Source organism: Anabas testudineus, chromosome 4 (assembly GCF_900324465.2).
Source record: "Anabas testudineus chromosome 4, fAnaTes1.2, whole genome shotgun sequence".
Lineage (NCBI taxonomy): Eukaryota > Metazoa > Chordata > Actinopteri > Anabantiformes > Anabantidae > Anabas > Anabas testudineus.
In genome coordinates, this window is record NC_046613.1 from 20,410,093 (window position 1) to 20,437,765 (window position 27,673).

Here is a 27,673-nt window from a genome sequence, read left to right on the forward strand (position 1 = left end):
AACAACACACAGATCACTTGTATCTGTTAAAATGAGAGAACAGTTAACATTTGTATTTCCACCACAGAGCTGAAGATGCCGTTTATCAGTGTTGTCACCGAGGATCATACCTAAAATACATTAAGAGCTGTTAAAGAAGATAAAAAAATCAAGAAGTACCACACTGCTGAATGCTAGATGTTAATTTAATACACGAAGTAGATGAAAGACTTAATTTAAGATGACTCAAATAATTATTAGTCACAACAAGAGACCTGAGTTCAAACATGGGCAATGACAACTGGAATGAGCAGCAGGATAAAGTCGGCACACTTTTTCAGAAGCACTCATTTCTTATCTCTTGCTGTTCAAAAGTCAAAAATATGTTAACTGTTTTATTTCCATTATGATTTTTTGTCATAGTTGGGAAAAAGGTTATGGTGTCTCAGAGGTGTGCAGCCGACCAACAGGTGATTGTGAACACTTCAAGAGGGAATGATGATGATTTTATGATTTTAGACTAGATGACTTGTTACACCCAGTGGCTGACATAGTACAAATCAGTGTATGACTGGTCCCGTCTGGCTCAGCCTACTAGAGTAAACTGTGAGAATCTGAGCTGGATGCTCTGCAACTATGCTATCACCCTTTATTCAGCCAGCAGCCTTCTGTAAAATATACTGCCAGTGTCACAATTTAATGGCAGGCTATGACATCTACAGTGTTTGGCAGACTGTATGATATCACAGCCATAAATTAGCCGGGAGTCGACTATGAGGCAAGAGCTGACGGTGGGAGAAAGCGATTGTTGAGAGTGAGACAGTCGAGAGAAAGAGAAAATGTAGTCAGTGTTTACTGGCGTACAAGCCTCTCCTCCCAACAGGAATTCTTTCCATGTTCCATCACTGCCCGTTTGCCCATACGCAAACGTCTACACAGGGAGTTTGAATCACCTCCTGATGTCATTTCCTCAACTTTCACTTACAATAACGTTGAGGAACAGCATGGTTTCTGATGGGCGATGTACAGTATATATGGTATGTATAGTGTAGATGCTTACATATGTGATGTCATATCTACAGGTTTCAAACATGAGTTCCTCAACAACAGAGATAAGGCCACTAAAACAGAGCTCGTTAACATCCTTTAAGCTCCTGCTGGCAGCTCTTATGTGAACACATGGAAACACACCAAACAGAGGCAGTTAGTTTGTTCTGCATGCTGAGTGCAAACTGTCACATTCGGTGCTATTAAATCAATTTCACAGCATGCTCTGTTTTGGAGTTAAAGGAAGGGGGAAAAAAGAACCGATGCAATCAACAACAAAGGCAAAACCAGTGGTGTGTGAAAACTACAGTGCCTTCAGAATCGTTCAGCAGAAGTGAAGTTGTTGCTTTTCCATAAAGGTAGACATTAAATGAAGCAGAGGTGTTGTGATACAGTACATGAAAGCTACATTTATCTTAAAATAATCAATACATACATTTACTACACTGACAGCTGTTATCTATTCTCTGCAGCACAGATTATCACATCCCACCACCATCTACAGTCCTACGAGGTGGGATTCACAATTGCTGCAACAAAATGGCCACAGATGGCCCTTAGTAGAATAAATTAACAAGCTACTGTTAGCTTCTCCAGCTGGGGGAAATGATTAAGAATCCGTCAAAACTTGTTTCTGGTAGGCTACAATCAACGGCAATGATTAGTATACAGTAGTCATGACAAGTAAGAGCACCTCAGGTCTCAGTGGCAGTACTTTCAATATCAATCACAAAATCATAACACATCACAAAACAGCGTAACACTGTGACCATACCAACAGCTCATATCGAGAAGGATTTTCAAGAACTGTACTTTCAGTGGCAGAGCACCTTATGTCTGAGATTACTGGCTGTGCATGTTATTTTAAAATAAACACTGGTGTATTAGTGGATTTGACATTGAGTACAAGTGTTGAATTTGCTCAACTGTAAACAGAAGTAATTAAACAAAACTAAAACTATAAAGTGAGTTTTTCATATTAGAGCAGTAGTCAGATTTGTTTTCTCCATCATTGCTTGAAAATACAGTTCTTGAAAAGATAATTACTAACTCAGTCCAAAAAATTAAATCACAGTTTAAATGGTGCACGCAAACAGTATCAAGCACCGGCATACATTTTTCGTTGTAGACGTTTGTTGTGTAAGCTATAAATCTGTTCATAAGACTGTACTTTTCGATGGCAACAAAGCTATTTATCAAAACAGATCCATCTGGTTTAGTTGGTCCAACGCTCTGTAGCGTGTGGTTCTTTTTAAGGATTGTAAACACTGAAGGGTAAGCACAGACTGGTCTACACACGAGCAGCGGTGGCTCTGTGGATAGGGTGACGTCTACTGTTTTGTTTTTTTCTCCTTTCTCATTAAGTGGAATAACATTTTCACAGTTTGTAGACTAGTTGCAAACGATGAATACTGTCAAAAACGTGGCTTAGCATGTGAAAGTTAATGACCCACTACAAAACCTGATTTTGTACCAAGTGTTTGAATTTAACTAAATCAAGATAAAAATAATTAGACTAATTTAAGATAATACTGTAATTCTCACAGTGACATAAAGTAGATAAGTGATTGTGTTTTATGTCATATATTTTTAACACTTTTGAATGTTTAGGATCTTCTTTGCACTACAGCAATTACAAACCGCGCTCCTCTAAGTACCAAGTTAGTTTCATCAAACCTCTGGACCCTTGATGATCAGTACAGTACAGGCTCAACTTGGTTACCATGCACAGAGAAACTCCCTGGCGAGCACGCTCAGTTGTTGGCCTTCTTGTTGATGAGTACAGAGCAGCATGTGAGGGCGCCATCCACTTTGACCTTTTCCTTGTTGGACACAGGAATCAGCATGTGGTCCTTCAGCTTCTCGAACACCTGTGGGACACAGGGACAAGGCAGTCATTGGACGAAACAACATTTTACGTATGTTGTGTTATAAAAGTTTGTTTACATTCAGGAGATCGTCTATAATCAGCCAATATGTTAGGAAAGCATGTTTTAGAGCTACAGTATATTTGGGAGCGTCTTCCTTTACATTACGGAAATAATCAGGACCAAATAGATATCGCCATGGCAACAGTTGTCCCTGTTCTGCCTCCCGATTCTGGCTCATTGATCGATTCCCGATCAATGAGCCAGTGTTACAGGTATTGACCAGCTTTCAGCTTAACCGCTTGCAGTAGTTTAGCTGAAAGACAGGACTTATGCAACTCTTAAACGTGTTTACTCATCAACTTGTAATGTTCTGAGATGTTAAAACCCTGCAGAGAGACACAAAATGTGAAACTGGAGAACAAGTATTCACCACGGTTTCCTGCTCCTCTGGTAAAATATATATAAAAAAAAAAAGATGAGGAGTGAGAATTATTACGGCATTCTTAAAAGACCCTCGTGAAGTGGTGTGTCACCCTGTGGACATGTTCCAGATGAAAACCCGTGTTTTCCTACCAGACGTCCAAACCAGGATTTTTTTTTTTTTCTTTAAACTTTTGCTTCAACTCTGCTGTGATACTGAGCGAGGCCTTGCGGCACAGCCAGGGGAGACAACTAAACAGATTCCTATGACATGATGCAATATGACTGACAAAACCTCTGGTCCATGTACCTTATAAGCCCCGTTTTCTTTTTTTTCTTTATTCATCATTATTGAACTGAAGACAAATGCACATGTTGTGCTATTCTCATATTTATATTATACTTATACTTAATTAATTTACCATTGGCAAGTGTTGCAGACAAGACTAAGATTCTCACAGTGACAATGCTTTAGCCTGTTCGCATTGGCATTTTGGCATTTTTGGATTCTAGGGTGTACAGTTTCACAGCAGTCTATCCAATAACACAGGGGAGGTGGTGCTTTTGCATAACTCCTCCAAAACACCAGGAAACCCCCTGCTGTTTGCAGCATTTCCGCCTCTAAAATATGTCATTTCCAGCCAAGTTTTCCTGTTCATTCGTGGGGTGCTGGCACGGTCCCACACATTAGGGGTCATTATATTTCCTGCTCACTTTCTTTATCTCCAACTCAAACCCTCTAAAGCCACTGCCCTGCAAACCATTTAAGATGCCCCGTCGCCATTCACTCTGAATGACTCTACCAAACCGCTCTCATGACCCCCCGCATTTGTTAATGTGGAACTCTTATGTAACTTCACGAGCAGACTAAAAATAGACAGGAGATTAGGACAGACAATGTTTAGAGTTAGGCAGTAGCAGAAGTCTTGCAGATTTGTGCTGTTGAGACATTTCTACATCTCACAGAGGAAACAAGCAGGTTCCCTTGGGAAACATGTAGATCTACTGTACTAAAAGACATGATGGTCAACTCCATGAAGCTGTCCACACTATTTTACTGCTTGTGCTATGTCTTGAGCTATTAATACTAGTCTACCTTCTTAAAGCGACAAACACTGGTTTGGTACCAGAAGATTATTTCAGGCTAATTTCAGGTGGGTCGGAACATTATGAAGGAAAGTGGAGCAAAGAAGAAAATACATTTGTTAAATATTGCTCCAAGTGGTCTGTTAAACGTTGCTACCAAAGTAGGAAGCATGAGATACACAAATAGATTTTATTATGCTCGAGATGAATTCCCTCAGTTAATCTTCTTGGAAAAAAAACAAGCTTAGTCCAAAGACGCATAATTTTGTGAATTCTTCCTTCTAAAAATAGCTGGCGGAGCTTGGTGTTTTAACCACAGAGCACATTTTGAGGTCTGAGCTCTGTCTCTGCAGATTGCAGGGTTCTGGGCTCGAGCCTGTGAGAACACTGTGACTTGTTGTGATGTGAAATGACCCCTAAGCATCGAAATGACACGACTACTGCTGAGCCTTTCCAAACCCCAACAGCCCAAGTGAGACAATAATATGTCATTCATGTCAAGCTTCTGTAGAGTACAACATGCATACCTACATGTCGACACCTATACGAAGATGATCACACACAGCAGGTCAGTGGATGTCAAAGAAATTTAAGAACAGCTATGGTTATTTGTCTTCATGCAGTGAATGGGTACTGTTTAGCCAAGTTACTGACATCCTATGTATAGCCGGTGTAGTTTTTAAAAAGGCACCGAGGACAATGCTTCAACACTTCTCTGAAATTAGTTTGATCCTTACTAGATTTATTTTAGGTTTCCATTATGAGTTCTGGAAGTCGAGCCAACTTGGAAATCATAAGTAGAAAAAGATATTTTTCTAACTAGCGGCAAACTATTTTAACTTTATCTTCACTGTCAGCCAGGGAAGCGTGTTTTTGTAAGATACATTTTTGCCATTTTGCCAGTTTCCAGTATTTAGACCACTAAGTCATTCAGAAACACTAAATCAGTAGTTTTAATAAATTGAACCAGAACCAGCTGCAATCACTCACTGCAAACATGTATTATTACCTTCTTAAGTTTATATAGTGAATATATTGTGGCTTAAATGTGGTTTATTTATACCTCCTGCAGAAATACAGCTATATTCGCATTTCTTTTTTCTTTATAGTACTAGTCTGAGAAACTGGTCTGGGCTCCAACAACCTTTGCTAACTCCTCCACTGGTAGCTGGTCACCAACTGTATTTGTTTGCTGCTTGGTGTTGAGCAGGTACTGTACATGTACAGTGGAATTATTTTATCATATTGTTATTGTATATCTACAATGTTGATTGCAGCATTTAGACTCAACCAAAACAGTGAAGTCTGTCTGACTGCACAGCCCAAGCAGTGAGTTGAAAGAAGCTTCTCTGAAGGGCAGAGTTGTACTGTGGAGTACTCTGGGTTTGTCACCCAGAAACTGCGAGACATTTCACCCTTTGCTGACAACATTCAGAAGTATTTTGATCAACTATTCAGATGAATCACACAAGTTCTGAGAAACAAGCAACATAGGGTTTTTTCCTACATCTCTGGCTCCTATTCTGCAGTCTGAGCCATGTCCACAAAGGGTCACTTTACATGAAACTGCAGGGTCCTTTACCGGAAAATACAGGCTGGCTGTGGTTAACCTGCAGTGGTCTGTGTAAAACAACCATGTAGCTTAAGAAGGGTTTCCCTCTCAGGCAAGTTGTTTTTCTCAGAGATCTGGACAGGCCAAAAACCAACAAAGGACACTGCTCTTAAATCTAAGCCTCAAAACCAGTCAGGCTGTCATGAAAGCGTTTCTTGCTCCCAAACATTACCTTGGAACTCTCTGGAAACTCCTCTGCTGTGCAGTGCAGAAGAACGTGTCCCTTATTAGGCAGGTTCATGTAGATACAGTTGGCAGCGAGGTCATCAGGCACTGTCAGTTTGTCATAGCGATGATCACTCATTTGCTGCATGATCTGTACAAACAGATAAGAGGCAAGAAATTGACATTTAGATAAACAGGCAAAGGGAGTTCAGAGGGTTTTTCAGAGAGGCAGACAGACAGAAAACAGTTATTCAGACACTTTGAGTCAGAAGAAAGACCGCAATACCAAAGGCAGCACCGCATCTTTCTGCTGGCCAAACCGCTCCGAGGGCCTGTGGAGGGGGGCTTAATGGAGAACACAGGAGCAGACAGACATTCTTTCTCAGCAGATGTCATGTTATTTATGTAATCTGAAAAAGGTGAAGGTGCGAAGGGTGGTTGGTGGAGCGAGGCTGAGGAGACGACCGTGTTGCCAAGTGGAAATCAGGGGGTAAGGATGTTATGACCAGAAGAGAGACAGGTGCCTGTTAATGTTTATGAGCAGAACATCTGTGGACGGATACCTCTGAGACAAGAAAGGGAGGGGAGCTGGAAAGTTGAGTGTAAAAAAAAAATCCAAAGTGACAACATTCAGAGAAGGTATTTTAAGAAGTGAGATTTTTTACCACATGCAGCCATTCACCTGTAAACACCTTTTATCTTTAATCATGAGGAGAATGAATTAGTTATTAGCAATCAGAAAAGGTCATTATTGAAATTTTAAAAAGATTCAACCATTGTGTGTAAGATCAGAATAGGGTAATAACATTCAGCAAATGCCATCTAAAGTATTACACTGGAACCAAAAGGTGTGACGTCTGCTTGACGTACATAAAGACTTGGAGGAGTGACTGTGAGCTAATGCGATGACACACATCTACAAATGTGGGAAGTGTTTTGTAAGCAGCACGGCCTTTGTGGCTAAAGATGTTTTCATTTCGCTCCCAACTGACGAGGTCTGCTGCAAAAGGGCGTTCGCTAAGACGGGAAATGTCTTTTCCTGTGTGAGTTATATACAAATATGGATTACTTTGCATTATGCACCTTGTTATTACTACTTATCAAACCCAATGACATATATGCGGTTCTAAGCACTTTGTTAGAACTTCACTGGGAAAAATCTATTTGACACAAAAGAAGTGACACATTTTATGTTTCTGGCAGCAGCATCAGGACTGGTACTACTAAATAAGAGAACAATTGTGCTGTTAGTATGAGTAATAAATCCCATCATTAAATAGAAAACCCAGTGAAAAGGCCGTCACAGGACTAGACTCAGTGGAAGCGTGATCTCTGGGAAGTGCGGTGCAACATAATAGCCATAACTAATTTATGATTTATGTATGGTAAATTAACAGTCACCGCAAGTGAGTGACAAAGCCAAAATCAATCAAAGTATCTTTATAGGAGCTGACATTGCCATTTTTAAGTAAAAGGCTGCAGGGTGGAGTTCAAGCAGTGTGTGTAGGCCTGTGTGTGTGTGTGTGTGTGTGTGTGTAACCAGACCAGACACATTCCCAGGTCACTTGTGGGCGTGTTACGTGATTGCAGCGGCCCTAAATGAAAACACTGTCCATGTGCGTGACGGCCAACACTGTCTCTCACACACAGAGGAATTAACAGAGGTAGAGGGGAGAATAAACTCTGACTCGACCAAAGATCACAGTTGTTCCTGCTCCACTTCGTCTCTGAAACATCTCATTTTCCCAGTAAAAACAGAGCGGGAAACTATTCTGGGTGTAAAGTAAATGTCCTACAGCAAGATTTCTTTGTGCTTCGTGTCCATGAAATGCAATTAAATCCTTAGAAAATTCACCTGACTCATGGAACAGCGGGCTCTCTGTTCTGTGGCTGATTTCTTTGTTAATATGTTATTTTTTTATTTAGATTTTACTGAAATCAGTTCACCTTCTTTTCACATGCCTCAGATTTGTGTGTTTATGATAGAAAAGAAGCTGCTGTCTATGTGCAGAAGTCCTCCTGGCTCTCGACCAAGCGTAAAGCAACAACAACTCAGCATCAACTTACTTTTTGGACAGTGGCTGAGGTCCAGTTAATACACAGAGTGGTAACTGGGCAGCAGAATGTGCTCAGTCAGAGCTGCTAAACCGAAATATTTACTGGAAGGTAATAAAATCCCTGGGCAATGACGACCGACTGACCAGTTAACAAAAACACTGACAATTTACCACCCCCAGGTGTTGTCCACTGCAGCCATCAGCATAAGCTGGTACGCTGGGTCCTAGTATGAATATTTACAATGCTTATTGCTGTAATGCTTCCCAGGAAGCCTTTAAAAGTTTTACAATACTTCTTTTCACTGATGAACAGCAGCAGCATGTACAAGACAAATCCTTCTGGAGGCTGCTGCTAAATCCAGAGGGGAAATGAGACTGAAATTGCTTCCTGTTGATGTACAATAAATGTTTGTTATAGTTCCTTGACACACAATTCACTCTGGAAAAAATTATTGCTGCCGAGTGTTTATTGCTGCACCCCGAGGTATCCAATGGATGATGAAGATGAGGAAGGAAGGAAGGCAAAGGGAGGATAGAGGATCCAAAGAATACAGGCTGTTAATACTGAGAAAAGAACATAATTCACATACCTGCCTTGAAACTGTTTTTTTTTTCTTATTATCTAAGAAATAAAGAAGGCTACAACCTCAACAGTAGCGAGTGTTTTCACAACACACTGAATGTATTAGATGTTTAATTTTAAATGGAAAGAATCTACATCTCATGTGTCAATTTACAACATCATTTACAGCTTCATGGCTGCTTCCCACTACAGAACTAAAGACATCCACATTAGCTTTGGCATGTCAACAGGCTGAACTAAGATACTGAACATAGAACACAAAGGGCTGCTAAACATCACCATGTTATTAAACTGTTATTATAAAAATATTAGCATGATGACGTTAGCATTAAAAGCTTAAACTAAACTGTGGCTGGTGGAGAAAGGAATTCAAAAACCTCTTTGGGAAATGTCTTTGGGAAAAGGCTCATCTATTTCTATTTGTGAAGTTAAACTATAAGTAAGCTGATGATTAGTATGAAGTACAATGTGTATATAATTAGTATGGGACACGGCATCAATACTGTTGGGTACTGTCTGAGAAGGAAACACGGTGCCAAATCAGAACAACACCTGTAACACAAAATATGGTTTTAGCTGCTACTCTCAAGGGAACATAATGTATTAATGTGTTTGTGCTATTTGATCATCCAGCACAAGTCTGTGTCCATGTGACCTTCACAGTTTCTTTCCTCAATATCTACAGCGCTCAAGTGTGTAAAACATCCTAGAGATGACGATCAGACCCTGACCATGAGAGTGTAATGATCTCATGAATCACAACAGCGCTGAGTAAACGGGTGGCTGGTGAGCTAAGGAGCTAAGAAGAGAGCAGTGTGTGAGAGAGCAGGGAGTGGGTGCTGCAGAGGTGATATTTCGGGACGATGACTTCATGAGCGAAGGTTTGGCAGTGACACCAGCAGATGGATGACGAAATCCATCCGGTCAACATGTATTCTCACGCTTGGGAGAACTAAACATGGACAGGAGACTGCACCTGGACTACGCATACACACATTATGATCCCTAAGTCGCATTTCTGGTAAAGAGAAATAGAATAATCAGCAGTCTGAGTGTCTTTGTCTAAGTGTACACAGACAAGGACTCCTTTTGCCATAAGTGGAGCATTCACATCCAAAACAAGGTCTCTGAAATCATTAAACCAGCATTCATAAGATCCCCCTTCCCCCCTTAAAGAGAACATTACCTAATTACAGGATTGTTCTTTAAAACAGGAGCTAAGAGGATGACGTGAGCCATAATTAGAAAGTGAGCAGTCTGTCATTATAAGTCTCACTTGCGGCCACTTCTCACTCCAGTAGTTCACTGGAGTCATCAAACGCACAGGAATCTTAATGAGCCGATGCCGGAATGTAAAATTAATTAGCGCATGCTTATGCATAATTTCTTGAGTTGTTGTGTACACAATGCAAAGTAAACATGTTTACAAGGCGACCATGCTGACCTTGTGCTTCTATTAAGCACTCCAGTCTTATTAGGACATGCTGTCTGATAGTCTGCTTTTAATTGCCCCTGAGATAAACGTGGTTTTAACTGACTTAAAGTAACCCTATCTATACCTTAGCCAGTAGGGGGAGATATCACACTAAGAGGCAAGAGAAAAGCTCTGCCAGAAAGCATCTGTCAAGGCCAAGGGTGTATGTGCCTGTGGGTCTAGGTCTCCATGCTTTTGTAATTAGATGTACTGCATGTGTGTCTGTGCTGTGTAAATACGACATTGCATATTTCACTGTATTTCAGTCATGTGTGCCGTCAACAAAGCTCACATGCAGGCTTACTTAATGATGTTTGGGGATTTTAAGGATAATTCCACTACAGGGATGGGCTGAGATTTATTACTCTCTCTGTGAAAATGACAATCTGTCTCTGTCAGGGCGGAAACTGTCTCTTCGTCATGTTGAGTCCTTCACCGTCCCGTGGGTTTCTAATGTTGCGACGAACCTCGATCAATTCAACAATCAATTCGAAGAGCCTTTTATGCAGTAATGAGCTCAAGCTGTTTAATGGGAGGACAATGCCTTCATAATAGAAGCTGCAGTGTGAGCGCCAGGGGCAATCCCAACAGATTAGCAGAGAATATAAATTAATGAGGAAGGATTAAGGTGACAGGTGGTTGCAGTGGGACGCGGCCATCGAGCTGTATGAAATGGAGTCTGTTCTGAATCAACAAGTGTGATGTCCTGTCTTGTAGTGTTATTCTTGCTGAATACTTTGCAGAACAAGAGAAAAAAAAAGGCTCATACCAACAGGATTGAGCCAAGAGTCAACCAAAGAAAAGACTGAATCTGCTGCGTCAATGTGCGTCATACGCATAAAAACAAAGCCACTGCATTGATTCAGTGGTTTCCATGACTACAGCTGAGGAAAACGCAGCAATGGGATGATGCTGCTACTGTACGTACAACACACACATGCAGAAGCTCCATACTTTGAGGGCTTTTTGAGCGGGTTCGCTGGAGCCGATGACTATAAGGCCTGGTCCCCCCATGCTGCAGAAGCTCTTCAGGTGCAGCCCCTCCAGCACAGGCACAGTCGACACAGCATAATCCTGCAAAAACACAATCCAATTAAGTGAAGCAAAAAGTAAATATAAAAACTTGACAAGCCATGGTAATAAAAAAAGCATTTTAATTAACAGCACCTCTGTAAAGAGCCAAACTGTGGAGTAGTACACTTCACAGAGCACTTCAGATTGATGGTGTCATGAGTTAAGAGGTTCTTTAATTGAGGACACAATGTTTGCTCACAGATGTAATTCTATATAGGTAGTTGTCTTCTAAATTGTGTGTTAAGCAACACTACCCAGTATAAACCAGTGTGTAAGCAATCTGATGACCCAGCCTTACCATTTATTCAATTTAAATGTGCAAACATCTATATACAATAATTTAATTCTAACAAGATAATATTCATAACGTGTGACAGTGTTTTTTATCACTGAAGTGATTTGTGCAGTGTCATTAAGCAGAGTTTCAAGTGGCCATTATGTAAGTATTGGGCGGCTCAAGGGTGTTAACAGAAGGAGTGTCGGAGGGATAATGTCACGGATCTGAGGGCTCCAGGGAAGATTACAGAGCAACTTGTAAGAGTCTGATTGGAAAGGCTGTCTCTGGCTGCAAGATGAGAAAACAATGAGTAATATAGAGTAAGTATTTTTGAAATCTGTATATTGTATTTGGTATCTTTCTCTATACTGTCATAGATGGACTACTGAACAGGACCAACAAGTAAGGGAGCCCCCGGGCCAGAGCCTTTGTGTGATTATTCTTTGCTCTTTGTCACAAAACTAGGTTAAAAGACGCAAGATGACCACAAACAAATGCAAAACAATCCCAAAGTGACATACAATGTGGCCACAAACAGATGAAAAATAACCAAAAACTGACACAACAACCAAAATAGATGGAAAAGTGATGGAAAACAACCAAAAGGAGACAGACAAGTGAGAAAAATGGCCACCGAGTGATGAAAAATGATGAAAAGGGGACACCTGATGACCCAAAACAGACACAGAATGACCACAAAGACAGAAAGAGTACAAAAAAGAAGTGGGATCTGTCCATAACTGTATATAAACGACTGCATAAGAAACAAAGTTAAGATGTGAAAAAAAGAAAAACATTCCCAGTTTTTCTTTGCGTCAGTCAATCAGGACTGTGCCGAAGTCGTTTGATCAGGTTCGTGGCAACATAAGCAAACAACCCAACTGTCATCACAGTTGGTTTGAAAGGTTTCTCTGAACGATTACATTACATATTGACTGCACACAACTTTCACATGAAATGTCCAAAGCTGCTCAAACCTTAGTGCTACATTACACAATAGAAACCCGACATTCATAGCACGAAGTTGTTTGAGAAATTATGTCTTTGTAAATCTCTAATAAGGGCGTTGATATTAACTGATTTATGGTCCAGGATAGGACCATATATATAAAGCTATATATATATATATATATATAATAATAATAATATAATTAGTGCATATCCTGTTGAATCAACATTATTTTACCTCTAACTTTGTTTTGACTTTGATTTAGTGGAGTAGAAGAATTTTCCTACTTTCAAGTTGAACGGGTGATACGAGGACTCAGTTTGGGACAGTTAAGACGTACTGTACGCCGCTGGGGGAATTACTAACGCCATAGTTAATGCCTACAGAGATTTATAAACCTTGAAGTGATACCGAACTATAATTTAAGTTCTGATATGATATGAGACTAAGTTTATTTTCCAAGTCTTTTCCTTCCTGAATCTATGTGAATTCATTTATGTAACCATATAAATAACTTTCCCAACTGACACTTGTGTGTTTTTATAATCACATAATATGTTTTGAATGGAGTTTTATAGCTCGTAAAGTCATAACACCCTATGAAGCACTTGTGCTTCATCATTTTCCATCGTTTTCCATCATTACACACTATTGTGAACTTTTTCCATTTCACTATATGTTAAAATGTTAATAGTGAAAACAACTGCATCATTAGCTCCATTTAAGTGCTATGATTCACTAACATAGTTATTTTGACTCAAAATCAGAATAGCACTTGGCAGGTCATTAGGCGAAAAACTTAAATTACCCCATCTTTGATATTTTCCTGAACTCTTTCTTTGGCACTTGTTTAGAAGATACAGCAGGACAACTGGGGATTATGTAATCTGAACTTTCTTCATTCCTTATCCATGAACAGGAAGGTTTGTTTTAGTGTAAAATTAGAAATGAGAGGAAAAAAAGAGTCATGCTTTTCTCCTTATCGCTATAACCCTAAGGGAGAGACCCAGTTCCTTTTGATCTGCTCTCACAAGCGGATATACTGCCACACTGTGACCTGAAAAGATTTTATTGACGAGCTCAGTTCTTCATGTTAAATGTCTTATAGATACAGAATAGGAATTAACACCTACAAGAGAAAAGAAGTGTGTGTCTATGTTACTTCTTAAACAAACTTATTCCATCAATTACTCTGAACTTTGCAAGTACCATAAAGAAAAAACTCTTCAACATCTGTACACACTTGCTGAATGCTAAACAAACCCGGCAAGTGAACAATCTTTAATTTGATAATGTAAGGAAAAAAAAACTGTGATAGGAGGACTCAATCTGATAAAAGAAAATAAAAAAGAATGGAAAAAACAATAATGGACGCTTAAGTGATTTTTCCTTCTGTCGTTTGCCAGAGATGCATCATTAAGTTCCTTCTTATCAAAGATAACAGAAACCACAGCGCGATCTGTAATGAGGAATGCAAATCAGATACAGATGGGAAGATGGAAGGACTTCAATAAGGCCATTCAGGTTACGGTAATGTGTTGAACTATTCACACTATGACCTACCTCTGAACTCCACTGAGTCAGCCAACTTTTCTCTTTTGTCATGATCTCTCAGTGCGAACTCAAAAACAATACACTAGTCTGCAGCATGAGATTTGACATTACAACAACAGTAAACAGGACAGATAGCATCAGTCTGTGTTTGTGACCTCCACTCTGACCTGGTTTGCAAGCTGTCTAAATCCTCCCTGAAGCAAATCTGCTGTTTCAGTGATGTTTGGGATTTTTCAGAATCGTTCCTTTGGATGTGTGTCACACAGGAGTGGTTATCAAGTTCAGGCCTCGGCACAGAGAGGTTAGTCAGAACTCATAGTGAGTTTGTTGCAGCTACTTAAAGCTGCAGATGAGTATTTACAGTGGAAGGACCGAGTACATGCCCTTTATGAAGGAACATAACACCAAGTGCAACAGCGGCGTCTTTTCATGCATATATGTATTTACATTAACGTTTGATACAAGGACTCAGTTATATACTTATATTTCTTACAATATCAGACACACAGACTGAAGAAGACCCAAAATGAGGCAGTTGTGCTGTTTGCTTCTTGTCTTTTTTTATTTAGTTTCTCTTTTTGGTTGTTTGGTCATTTTGAATCTTTTAACTAAGCTTTATCACTTATATTTATGCTTATATAAACAGTTACTACGTAATAGACTGTGCCCCGGGGGCCTCCTGAACTCTTAGCCTTGGCCTCCTTGCTTTCAGTAATCAATCTCTGTCCTCATGCATTAGTCTGACAGCTTTTTAAAGATGAACTTTGAGATGACACTGAATTTGTCCAACTGAAAAGCAAAAACATTTTATCATTTAATCGAGATGTTGACAACAGAGTCACTGATTTTTGTGGGGATGTTTAAGAGAGAAAGAGGGTGTAACAGGCAACGGAGGTCCATAGCCAGACTCAAACCAGAGACATAGAAGTTATGTGGCATTTGTAATTATTACTGGGCTACCAGTGTGCTCCACTGAATCCAATTTCATATCACCATCTTCATATTGATTGAAGAAAACTGTGTCATTCAAATGAGGCTCATTGGTTTCAATCACAATTTCAAATAAGTTAGAAATAACTAAGAAAATGTTTTCCTTTCTCATTAACAACTTGTCATCACAGCAGTGGACCGGTAGCCTTAATTAGTAAATAAGTATATCACAGGGAGAATTTCTCCTTAAAATAATTCATGAGATGTGTTTCATCTCCTAAATCACCTTTTTAATCAGGATCATTAACTGCATGTTTAATCACTCTGTACTGAGATGACAGAGCTCTGCATCAATGGCTGATTAAAAATGCCTTCAAGCAAGCTGAAGCCTGAACCCCGGCACCCGAGACTGGCTGAATGCCACTGGGACTTTTTAGAGAGCATCTATCTTCAGTGGTGCTGAATAACAAAGTATACATCGCTTTTCTTCTTTTAACTGTATATTTTTTGTTTATCCTTTCGAGTCTTTCTGCTTTTATGTCCATATGTCTACAATACTGTTTCCTGAGACTGTTCCCTACAACATCTAGACACAGCTGTTGTACACATTAACAGTTATTTGCTTACTAGCTAGCCTACAAATAATACTCGACATTCTTTATTAATTTGACTCTATAAACAGCCAGCAGGATGTTGAACGGTTTAAATGCCCCATATCTGCTGTATACAGTCCACAACACAGGAAATCAGACATCTGCAGTCGACAGAGTAAAGTGAATAAGATACAGGGAAGGAAGAAATGGAGGCAGATGTGGATGGATGGGGGATGGATATGTTAGAGAGAATGGAGGGGGCGGACTGAGGCAGAGATAGAGAGACAAATGGAATTAGAGAGAACGGGAGGTGGGACAGAATGAAAAAAGCAAGATGAATGTAGTGATGATGCTGTTATCTTCCCAGCCTAAAGCCTTTATGATTTATAACACATTTATCTCATCCTCTACTGTGTGTGATGTCTGCAGGCTTGTGTTAAGGAGGCTACACAATGATGAATGCATTTCTGTATTTTCTTTATGCATAACAACGTTTACAACTTTGAAACGAAAGTTATTTTACTTCTATTTTTACTGAGATTGCCCTAATTGTATTTGTCACAGTGAATGTTGCTTCTTTCTTTCGTACATGGAAACAGACGCACTGACAAGTACAAGCACAGAACCTAAGTAATTTTAATACTTAAAGCTGTTTTAACCCATATTGTTATGTTTTTATGTATTTAATAGCAAAACACAGTTCATTTTCATTAGCATGATTTTAAGCTGCAACTCTCTGCCTAACAGCAAATAGCAGACAGTGAAAATTAGCAGTTAGCACCTAGAGAACCAAATATTTCCCTCAGGATTTGCTGTAAGCCAAAACAGGTCTAAAAGGATGGTAATTACAAAATGATCATGAGGCTGTTTTTAAAGCTCATGTTGCTCCCAGGGGAGCAGGACAAAATTGTGCAGGTCTAACTTTTAAATCCAAATAGACTTGAACTTGTGTGTAAGGTATGTGATGGCCTGGTTACCAAGTATCAAGTGTACTAGTGTGTTCATTCCTTTTGTCACCACTACATCATTTCACGCACCTTAAAGGCATCTGCTAGGATCTCTGCGCCTCTCTGATTGGTCCGTTTGGAAAGGCCGACGAAAAACTCTCGACCTGGACAAAGAATTACAAGCCAGTGAGTTTTGTAAGCACATACATGTGAACATACACATCTCTGCAAATCTACAGTGCCATAAACTCACAACAATACAGCGAGCCTGTGGCTGAACACTGCAGCTGCAGCAGTATTTTATGCAAACCTGTGAGAACGGCTGTGGTCAGTATGGCAGGGCAGGAACAGACCGAGTCCTGAATGCCTGGCAAGGTTGCAACAGCACACTGAGCTCAGGGATGTGCTCCTAATGTAGCTGCTGAGCCTTTACAAAATGAGCCATCAGCCAGGGCCCTGCCAACAGGAAATGTTTCTAGCTCTGCCATGTGAAACTCATTTCAGCTGGAAGAAACGAGAGCATAGAGCCAGCGTCTAGAAACCCAATTAAGTGTACTATACTTTTTCCTAGTGGCCTGCACAGTGTAGAAGGCACTGACCCACATTTTGACTCTCCAGACAACAGTGACAGAATGTACAGAAAATCTGACAAAGACCACCATGTTCGTGATTGTCAGCTTCAATCAGTGTTATTACCTGATGACAGCGTAATAAAAGGCACTTGGAGTCCCGCTGATCTGATTTGACCGTGAGTATGGCACACAATGTTTTTACTACAGATTACTTTCGGGGGAAATTCTGCAAACTGCAGCGAGGGACAGAGGGACGGGGTCATTGAGGTTGCACAGAAGAATGTTTGTGTGGAGGATCCCAAAATACAGACACGTACTTTCAGACATGCAACCCTCTGCTTGCTCAGTACACTGTCTCTGAGATAAGACTGTAGAGACACAGGCATGCAGTCACTGCTCTCTATTGTTTCCAGTTTATAATTACATCTTCTAGTTTAATTCATTTTATTTTTCTTCACTCCTTACTAGGTTGTAACCTACCTGTAAAAAGCACATCTCCTCCATCCAGTGTAGCGTTCTCATCAGTCATTTCCACGATGTTCAGATTCAGGTCTTTCAAAGCTCCCTTCATTGCCTCTGTCTGGAAGAAACACACAGACAGGATTTCCTTTAGAACATTTTCTGATATTAAACAAAATGACTGAATCGTGAAGACCACTTATTTCCAATAGACAGGAATATTCTGTGTGATCCAGCTCTAATCGTACATGTGCAAGAAAGGTACTGAGAATCATTTCGAGGATTTTTAATGGATTTATGTAAGACAATGTCCAACAGGTTGTGATGACATCATTTAAAAACTTTTACAAGACTGCGCCTGTAGAAAACAGGTATGAGCGACCAAGACAAACTTAGAAAAAACAACAACATTTTCCTGGTCTGATGTTCTGGGTCATTTGTCTTTTGTGTTTTAACAAGAAGTGAAATGATGGATGAAACATGGAGAACATTAGCATTTACTGTTAATGACGGAAAAATGACAGGAAATCCACATTTCACCTGTAAGTCCTCTCTGCTGAAGCTGAAACCCGGGAATGAGTGTGTTTTTGGCTGAACTTCGGCTGGTCTGCCCTCCGGTCTGACCGCCCAGTGTGATTTTACTGTGTCGTTTTTGAGGTTCCTGCGGGAACTGTTTCCAAGGCCAGTCGTGTTAGCAAGACCATCAGTGTTTCCACAAGCCCTATCTCACTATGACCTCAGCCTGCTCACTGTGCCTTTTGGCAAACACTATGCCTTTCCTCATTTGTGGAAAGCCGAACCATGAGGTCATCCAGGTAGACTGCCATGCACTTCCCAGATAATGAACACATCAACACACAAATGTCCTTTACACCTAAATATACACACCATTGAACACACTCAGTTGTGTAAGCTATTATTTAATAGTTCTTACAGTTTTTTACATAAATACCTCTTTAGCAGCATTTTGACCCAGTGGTTCAGGCACTACCTCATTCTATTCACTTATTGTTTGATTCTCCCACAGACAAACTGAAATTTCCTCCTCCATGTTTCATTCTCACTGCAGGCATTTTACTCATCTTTCTGCTTCAGTTAACCTAGGAAGAACACAATGTGCTTCCAAGTAAATGGGTTCACAAATTCATTAGTGGTTTTTAAGAAGCTTTAACAGTAACCGTGTGCAGCATATCAAGTATAGGTAGCAGTTAATCTCTCTCATTTTATCTTCATGCAAAGCAAAAGCATCATCGAGGCACTCTGCTTTTTATTTAGTTTGGTTTGTAGAAATGTTGGGCAGCAAATAAAAGGTTGAGTCAGGTTTTGAGGAAGAAAACAATCCAGATGCTTGATGAGAACTTGTGCTTTTGATGTTTCTTCAAGTCATGTGTTATTTTGTCTTGATGTGTCATTTCTAGGGAGTCTTAGCTGGTCCCAACAAAGTCATTCCTAAGCCAGCACTGATTCATCACATCTGAAGAGACTTCAGTCATATGAGTCAATTCTGAAACTTTTTCATAAAATTCCTGTGTGGATGCCAGTGCCCATCAGAAGCCAGAGCGGAACAACAAAGCTGAAGAGCTTCATACGTTATCCCCAGAGGTTAAGAGCTGATTCTATCTAACTGTTCAGAGTGGATATTGCCACCGGGCCAAATACTCTCCGTTGAACACTATGTTGTCATTACCAGTGACTTTTCCTTTTTAAATCATCTGCTGCTCGCTGAAACCTCTGGAGCCTCCACTATCACAATGGTCGTCTGCCTAGGAAATTGCCAGACTGCATGAGGCAACTCTTTACCTCAGCTCTCTGGCATTTCCTCTAACATCACTAGAGCTAAACTGACCCAAAGCGTGTTTAGTTCCCCCACACCATTTGAAATGTAATGGCCCATATCCATAGACAGCATGGTATCTGCTTTGTCTGACATTTGTGGTATGGAGAATCAATTCAGCTGTCTGAAAAACTGCAGCTCTTGTGTTTGAATGAGCAAATTAGTACACATGGAACATAATATGTGGACAAAAATCCAAAGGAGTTTGACATTTCTGAGATGGCTACTGCATATCATTAAAACAATTAGCCCTTTAATAGTTCCCCATAGATGCACTGCTAATTAGCACAGATTAAGCTTTAGGTTTAGCAGCTTCCCTATATGATTCATATGACTTTCAGACAAAAATAATCCCAATCAGTTGTTCAGATGCAGGCTTTACAAGAACAGCTACACATTTGGGGCAATCTATTTGCTTTCATGCAGAGAGTTAGGTGAGATGATTGATATTACTTTCATGTCTACGGTAAGTCAAGCTAGCCTCACTTTTCCTTTCTGGACCTCTTTCTTATCCTTTCTTCCTTCACTCCCTTTTATTTCTTTGTCTCTCACATTCACTCTTTTCTTTCACGAACCTTGTAACAGGGTCAGGAATGCTCCTACACTGGCTTCCCATGCAGAGTGCCCTATTATCTCTCATTGTGAGGGACATCCAATATCCCACCCTGCCTGGGTGCCAACTCACTTTGCCAGCGCCTCCTTCTCTTCTCCCTCCAACCCTCCTGTGCACCTCTCTCCTCCTTTTCCCCGAGTGCTTGGCCAGGCGACATGCTGTTAGCCAGCACCCTGCTTTGAATGAAAAAGGCCTTTTAAAATTCATTAGGGGCTGAAGGCTCTGAGGGCCAGTCGGTCTGCCTGCCGCATTCCTGCCGTTCCAGCACAGAACAGAGGAGACGGAGCAGAGAGAATAGCCTTTTATTTGGACCTTTTTATGGATCCCTTCTCCCTTCTCTCGCCCCGTACCCGTGGATATCGCATTCTGCTAAAGAGGACCATCAGTCTGATAGAGCATGGTGCATTTGGAAAGGGAATAGAGTACACAACAATAGCATTCCTGAAGGTCATCCTAGCCTCCCCACACCAGGCAACAGAGTCCCACGCTCCAACATAATAGGGATACTGCATTCCTCTGAGCTTCACCCACACAAAGAGGGTAACCTCTTTAAATGGCAGTTATCAGCTGCAGTTTGTGATTTTGTTTGTGACTGTAAACAATACCTTGTCTTAGTCCACCTAACAAATGTATCTCCTCATTTTTTAGGGGTCTGTCTCTATAAGCGAATACTTTCACAAAGAGTAATCTGATGTACTGTTAATACAATATAAATATTTAGTAGGGCAGCTTTAAGTTTCTATCTGAACTTAAGAACTTAACTCAAAAATATAGTAATAAACAACTGATCCAAAGTAGCAGTGATCTAATTGAAATAAATTTTTACAAAAACCTAAGAAAAGTGTTCAGCATAACTTTTAATGGTGACTTTTGCGTGTCAAACTGAAGGTTTGCTGGGCATCCGTACACAGATGATGATGGTAACAGATATCGGAGACCTAATGCTGAGGTAAGTTCAAAGACTAATAGACAGAAAGGGAGTAATGGCTGCATTTGATGGCAATCGACCAAGTGCATTCAGAATGAATGCACAGACCTCATTAGATATGCAACTACGTGGATAAGGCTATCTGAACCTTTCGGGTATTAAGTCTCTTACGTCATAGATGAAACAGAAAAAATTATTCCCTTTGTTTGCTGGGAAAAGTAACCATTATTAAATGGCTCAATTATAGATTTGTCAAAAGTTAGCCATGGGAAGCGGCTACATTGAGTGCTCCTTTACAAAGAGTGCCTGATGGTTTAACTACATATACAGCAGCCAGAATAGCAGAAAAGGCTATTGTAGCATTCATCTGCCTCTCAAACGCCACTGCATGCACACACACTCGCACTCAACACACACAGCAGAGGATACACAAAAAAAAAGTATGAATCTGACCGTGTCTAATAGTGAAAATCAGTTCCTAATGATTTTTGAGTCTTACTTGCAGAACAGCAAACACAAATAACACAAAAAGCACTCTTACAGAAATCACAGAGGTGTGTGCATACATGGAAAAATTGGCCCAGCCTGATGCTGTCATGGTGGTCAAATGGCAGATTCCTAAAGGCAACTAACTGCAAGGGTTTCCACTGTCACAGCCTGTTAACCAAAGTATAAAAAGACAACAACTCATTTAGTAGCAGCCAAGAGAAAACAAACCCTCTGTGGCCTGTCCATGCGTTATCAAAACAAATCCTTGGTGTATGTTGGAACATACCTGTGGTTAACCAAGCCATGACATCCCCTCTCTACTGCAATCCCCCCCATCAGCTTTAGGATTACATAAATGTTGAGAAGTAGGTCAATGTGAAGGCGTGCACAGTTAACAGTAGCAGATTTGGAGACCCGTCTGCCACATCGCCCACAAGGATCTGGCAGTCTGCCTCAGTAGAAGAGCTCTTTCAGCCAAACCTGCTACACTTTCAGATTGCTTTCACTTGGGGCTCCCAGGGTATCAGGGCTCCAAGGAGAAAAATGCCATACTATAGCCCTGCCTGGACACATTTTGCTATGTGAATGAAGGGCAACAGCAGTAAGACCAGAATAACACCAATCATTTGAAAGGAAAGAGAGGAACAAAGTAAAATTGCAAGTCATTATGCTCCGATTGTTAAATGTGGTGTCTTCAGCCTAATGAAAGCTTATAGTGTATGTGAGAGATAATTACATCTCAGGAAGCTGAGAAACAGTATTATTCATGTAATTGCACATAAAAGTAGGAATGATTGGTTTCTGTTAGTTTCATTAAAGACTTGTCCATAATTAGTTTTCTATAAATGTTCTAGTGGCTTGTCATTAGCTTTTCCTTTTATTATTTTTAGAGAATACCAGAATTAAATACCATGATGAAACATTCAGTGAACAGGGGACTAAATTTGAGTCCTACTATTCTCATTCTCATTCTCATTGTCCAACAGACTTTCTACCAACCAACTGAAATAATAGTTTCATATTACTAAAAAAGGTTTACCCAGACGTTTATCAAAGACAAATTATCTTTCTAACACATTGACACTTCAACTATATGAATCTAGGTCAAATTTTTGAAATGAATTTCAAATCTAATCATAAAACCTGTCCTACATTCGTATCTTTAAAGATATGTGTTGGTTTACCATTAAGTATGGTAACCGCATAGGGTCTTGAGGATTACAACTTATATCTCTGTTGAATAAGACTTGTAGGAACAACTGTTAGATAACACTCTTAACCTCTGAAATCACCAGTTATCAGGAAAAAAGGGCGTAGCACATTTCAGCGCAGCAGTAATTTTAAAAAAAGGATTCCTCTCTAAATGACAAATATAATATGTAATTAAAGTAATCAGGAAATATTTAAAAAGGTCTTTAAAGGAGTGACTAAAGAGACATCTTATACTGTAACACCTTGCTGGTCACGGTGTATGCTCACATAGTTACACACCCAAGCAAAACCAAGTACTGTAAAAATAAACAGAAACATGAGCCTGTTCGACAAGTCCAAAGTCTGTCCCAGGGCAAAAAAAAGTGCTCGCTCCAATCAGCAGGCCTGTAAAGAATCCGTCTGCTGCTTACCTCTCACTGTGATGGCTCCACAAATACATAAGAGCTGCAGGCTAGAAATTGCTGGAAAGCAGGAGGATTGAGACTGCTGGTTGGTAATGGATGTGAGCCTTCACAGTGTGGAAAAACAGAGGGGGCTTCAGTAAATACATCTTCACTTTGCACCGTCTCCTCCATGTTTATTGGGTTTGACCCCCACAGACTGGACCTCTAAACCCCAACAAGGGGAAAAGCCAATAAACCAACCTACCTCATGGAGAATTATAGTTCTCCCATGCCTGGCTATGCTGACCTGATAAAATCAGATTTTTCTCACACATTACTGCATTACCTAAAATGCAGCTACCACAGAAAGTACATTTAAATTTAAGTTATTAAATTCACAATCATGAATGCACACGAAAATAGTCGTTTCTCTGCAAGCAGTGCTGCAATGCAGGCTTGCTGGGTGTCAGCAATGGTTGTTTGCACTTAAGATGAACTGCTTGCATGTCTTCCAAGTTGGTCTGCTCAATACCACTGACAAGAAATGGCACTAAACTGCTTTTACAACCAAGGTTTCCTGTGCTGCATGACATCAACAGGAAAATTTGAAATATGCCACAGATTTGAAGCGTAACAAAAGTACTGTGCATGCTAGCTTTGTTAAAGGTCAATCCATTATAGAGGTCCCCAGCTCTTCTCTGATTAACTGAGATTTGCACTCATGCATTTACATGATGTTTCTATCCAAAGCAATAAAACAAACTAATTGGCAAATCATTTAAAAGTCATATTTTAACACTGTAGCAAGCACAGGACTGTTGGTGTTGTTCACCTTGAGAATAAAAGCTGCATACTCTCTCTCCTTTCCCTTGCCTTTTTTTTTTCCTTCAAGGGAAACCTGAGTAGGAAACTTTACTCACCATCCCCTTTGGCCTACCTGGGCTGACAGACAGAGGACCACCCACATCTGCAGTACAGGGTGATGAGACTCAAGAGTTCAAGATGAGCATGTGCGTATCAATCACACATGCTCTGGTATGATCTTTTAATGAGCTCTTAAGAAAGTGCAGGCTGTCTGAAATGTATGTGAACCTTTGTACGATGATTAAACCAACTGTAGCGAATGACATTTGGAAACAGGATAATCTTATGGTAATATGCTTCGATAGATATCTTCCAGTGAGGTTTTGCGGATGCGCATATGGTCGAGAATTGACAAAAGCAGCTAAAAGTTGAATGGAAAGTGGAAAGCCAGGCAACTGTCACTAGGAGTCATAACCTGTCAGGCTTTCTGAGTGCTGTGGTTAACCGAAGCTTATTATCCTTACAAAATCAAAACTTGGAACCCACCTCACGTGTACCAAAGATGATTCAATTGAGATGATTTGACTAGGAATCCCCATTATATTTGTTTTAGTTCCATGGGTTGAGGCCCCTGGAAAGCCAAAGTAAAAATACCCAGAGCTGCCACATATTTAAGTTGTTTCAACATCTGTGAAGCTAATGTGTGCCACAGAACAGAATGTCCAACCAAACACACTCTTGGTTTGTCTGAATTCATGTGGCCCGGAAATGACCTCCCATAGCCCTTTTCATGGGAGGAGAAAGATGTTTTTGGTACTTTCAGTGTGGTGCAAAGGAGAGAGCACAAAGCTACAGGAAAGCTCGAGAAAAGAGGCGGAGAGTTTGGGTGAGTCATGTTTAGATGAAGGTCTTGCTGAAGGCTTCCCCCTCTCTCTCTCTCTCTCTTCCCTCCTACGCAGGGAGTCCTCGTACTGTATGGCGCTTGCTTAATCAGAGAGGAACCCCCGTATAAGAGGTTAGTAAAGGCTCAGAGTGAGGAGGGAGGAGTCAGACAGTTTTAAGTTTGACAAAAGCAGCCCTATTAAAAAATTCTTAGCAACATGCACACTGAAACTTTTACTTTTTGTTCACACTATTGGTTTTTAAATATCCATAATCAAGCAAACCTGAATTTGTCTGGTAGCTTATATCATCTGAGTATATGACCATCTTTTGAAGTCTTTCATACTGTCGAGGATGTGAAACAAAAATCAATTGATGTCTGTTCATATCTGCATTCCTTTCATTGTTGAGGTGTTTCAGTGGTTGTTCCTCTTTGCTCCATCCAGAATACTAAAAAGAGCCTAGAAACAGTGAAATCTGCAGAAAGAAAACACCATCATACCACACAGTTACGCCCATGCTTTCCAAAAAATGCAATGGACGTGTTCCCAAAGGGGAAAAAGTACTGTTTGCCAGGCAAAGTACAGACTAACTGCTCGTTAGGAGGGATTTCCCAAAACAGCCATCTCAAGTTAGGTGTATGGGAGGGGGCTGGAATGGAAAATGAGAAAAAGGAGTATGTGCTTTAATCTTAAAAAGGAAAAAAATAAAATGGGCCAAAAGGTTTCCCATAAATGTTAATGAAGGGCTTTCCCAGAAAGATTTTTTCCTCCTTTCAACATGAAACAAGAGGTCAGGTGCTAATGTTAACCAGCAGTGCTGGATCCAGAGACCTGCATATTACAGATAACAGAGGAAAACTACGTAGTATGGAATTAACCATACTGTAGGGATTTAGCAGCAACTTTGCATGATGATGTGTTTGCACACAGGTCTCTGGCCTCCAGACAGGTGTTGCTGTGGCTGTATTGAGGTATAATGAATAATCTGAGCAATTTCCTGATCCTTAGTCGTTGGTTGCACAATGATTGACAGTTGTTGTGCAGTTGCTAAGAATTGTTGATATCTTTACATATGTTCCTGGTTGTCTTGATAAAATCTGGTTTCTGTCGTCGTTTAAGACCAACATTTCCTGTAGCTCATTAATGTTGAGTCAATTCTGATTCAGTGCATCAGAATCAACAGTTGTTTCAGAAGTTATTTTAGGAGCAGTTAAACTCAACACAAGTCAGGACAGCAAAAGTACTTTCAGCTGTATCTGGTGTGGAGGGAAAGGTTCTAGCATACCACAGATTATTGTTATGTCTTCTGGAAGAACAACTGGCAACACTATTTGAGTTGGGAGAACCAATTAAATAACCTCAGTAACCCAAAGGTTATTTAATAACCTAACCCTGTAGCATTTAGTTAATGGATGTACCAGTCTGCCTGTGTTTTAACATCATTACAAGACTCTGATGTGTGTATCTCTAATGTAGGCTCTGTGTCTGAGTTATAACACCACTATGCAGAAGTATGTACCACTGTACATACTGGACAATATATATTTCCTAATGCACAAAGTTTCACATTTCAACCGTCTATATCCCCACCTTATAATCAAAATGCCTAATAAAAAAATGCAAAGGAAGAAAAGTGGTGATAGAAAACCTGTTAAGTCCAGGTGTGACCATCCCTGTGACAGTGACAGATGGCTGGTTTTTCACTTCCATTCAACCATGAGCCTTGGGAGAAGCCCTGCAGCTAAACCCAAGAAAGACATTCTGAGTATTTTAGCACACAATAAGCTACAGTACTGGGCACACCTTTGCTCCTCTGATGGTGTGACAATCCACAAGACATTAAAACTGAGTGTCACTGATTTAACAGTTATGCAACTGAGACACAGAATGTATTTTCTAATGAAGTATCCTAACACTGAGATACCTGAGCTCATAAAGTATTTAATATTTATACTCCATTAGGACAAAGCCATTTGGTATCTTGACTCTCAGTCAATAAAATCCTGAATGATTCCACTGTGTCAGTGAGGGCTGTTTCCATTTTGACATAATGACTATCCAGTAATCACCCCAAAATACTCAATAAAAACATTGGTCTTTTCAAAAATATAACCTATAACTTGTGATTTTACTACAGTTGATGTTGTACTGTACACTCTACTCTACAGATTTGTCTCAGTGAAAGACTGCTTCATAACATCTGTGTAGTCGTGTCCATTGGCTGAGCTTATTTAAAGTTACTAATGATGTCATCACGGAGACGGAGACAACAGCTGTTTGAGGATGACGAAGCTGATAAAACTGTTTTTCTGCAGAAAATCTCAGACACATCTCAATGTGCTGATGGTGCACTTAGCTTTTTCCTCTACTGGGCCACATTCATCTAGCTAACTACTCTGAACGCAGCCCTTCACAGCCTGCTTCTGCTTTCCTGACAGTGATAACAGGCGGCCAGCAGTCAGGCCTGTCAAGCTATGTCTTTGAAACTCCACATGTAATCCATGTGTGTCTAGGATGGCCACATCCATTCCTCTCTTACCTTAAACTACTGAGGACTGGACTCACAAGACCACAGATCTCGCCTCTCACCCCCGGGCCTCCATGCAAAAATATCACTACTGCTGAGGTGAAACGAGACAGGCCGTAATGGAAACGGCACACGTTCAAGACACTTGAGGGAATAGAAAGCATCTCCGCCTGAGCCTGACGAAAAAACATACAGCACCTGCTCTGCTTGTCTGGACAACGGGACATCTCGCCTTTCAGGAAATAACTGAGTAGGTTTCATAATGAATAGAATATATTATAGATAATAAACCCTCAAGTCTGGTGATTTTTCTAAGATAACAAACACAATGAAAAGCCTCATTCATTCAA

At 40.3% G+C, this 27,673-nt stretch overlaps 1 protein-coding gene across 3 annotated transcripts in view; it reads right to left on the reverse strand.

The window, feature by feature from the left end:
- Positions 1-27,673, reverse strand: part of ddah1 (dimethylarginine dimethylaminohydrolase 1) — a 63,401-nt gene continuing 35,728 nt past the window's right edge. For 2 of the 3 annotated variants that reach the window (XM_026346415.1, XM_026346413.1), the window contains exons 3-7: positions 17,671-17,770; positions 16,709-16,782; positions 11,249-11,368; positions 6,188-6,331; positions 1-2,897 (exon numbers count right to left, since the gene is read on the reverse strand). In XM_026346415.1, coding sequence (XP_026202200.1) covers positions 2,781-2,897; positions 6,188-6,331; positions 11,249-11,368; positions 16,709-16,782; positions 17,671-17,770 — 555 coding nt within the window. In that variant the 3' untranslated portion in view covers positions 1-2,780. Of the gene's footprint in view, positions 2,898-6,187; positions 6,332-11,248; positions 11,369-16,708; positions 16,783-17,670; positions 17,771-20,213; positions 20,220-27,673 lie in introns of those variants that run through there. The other variant, XM_026346416.1, reaches the window with a different exon arrangement.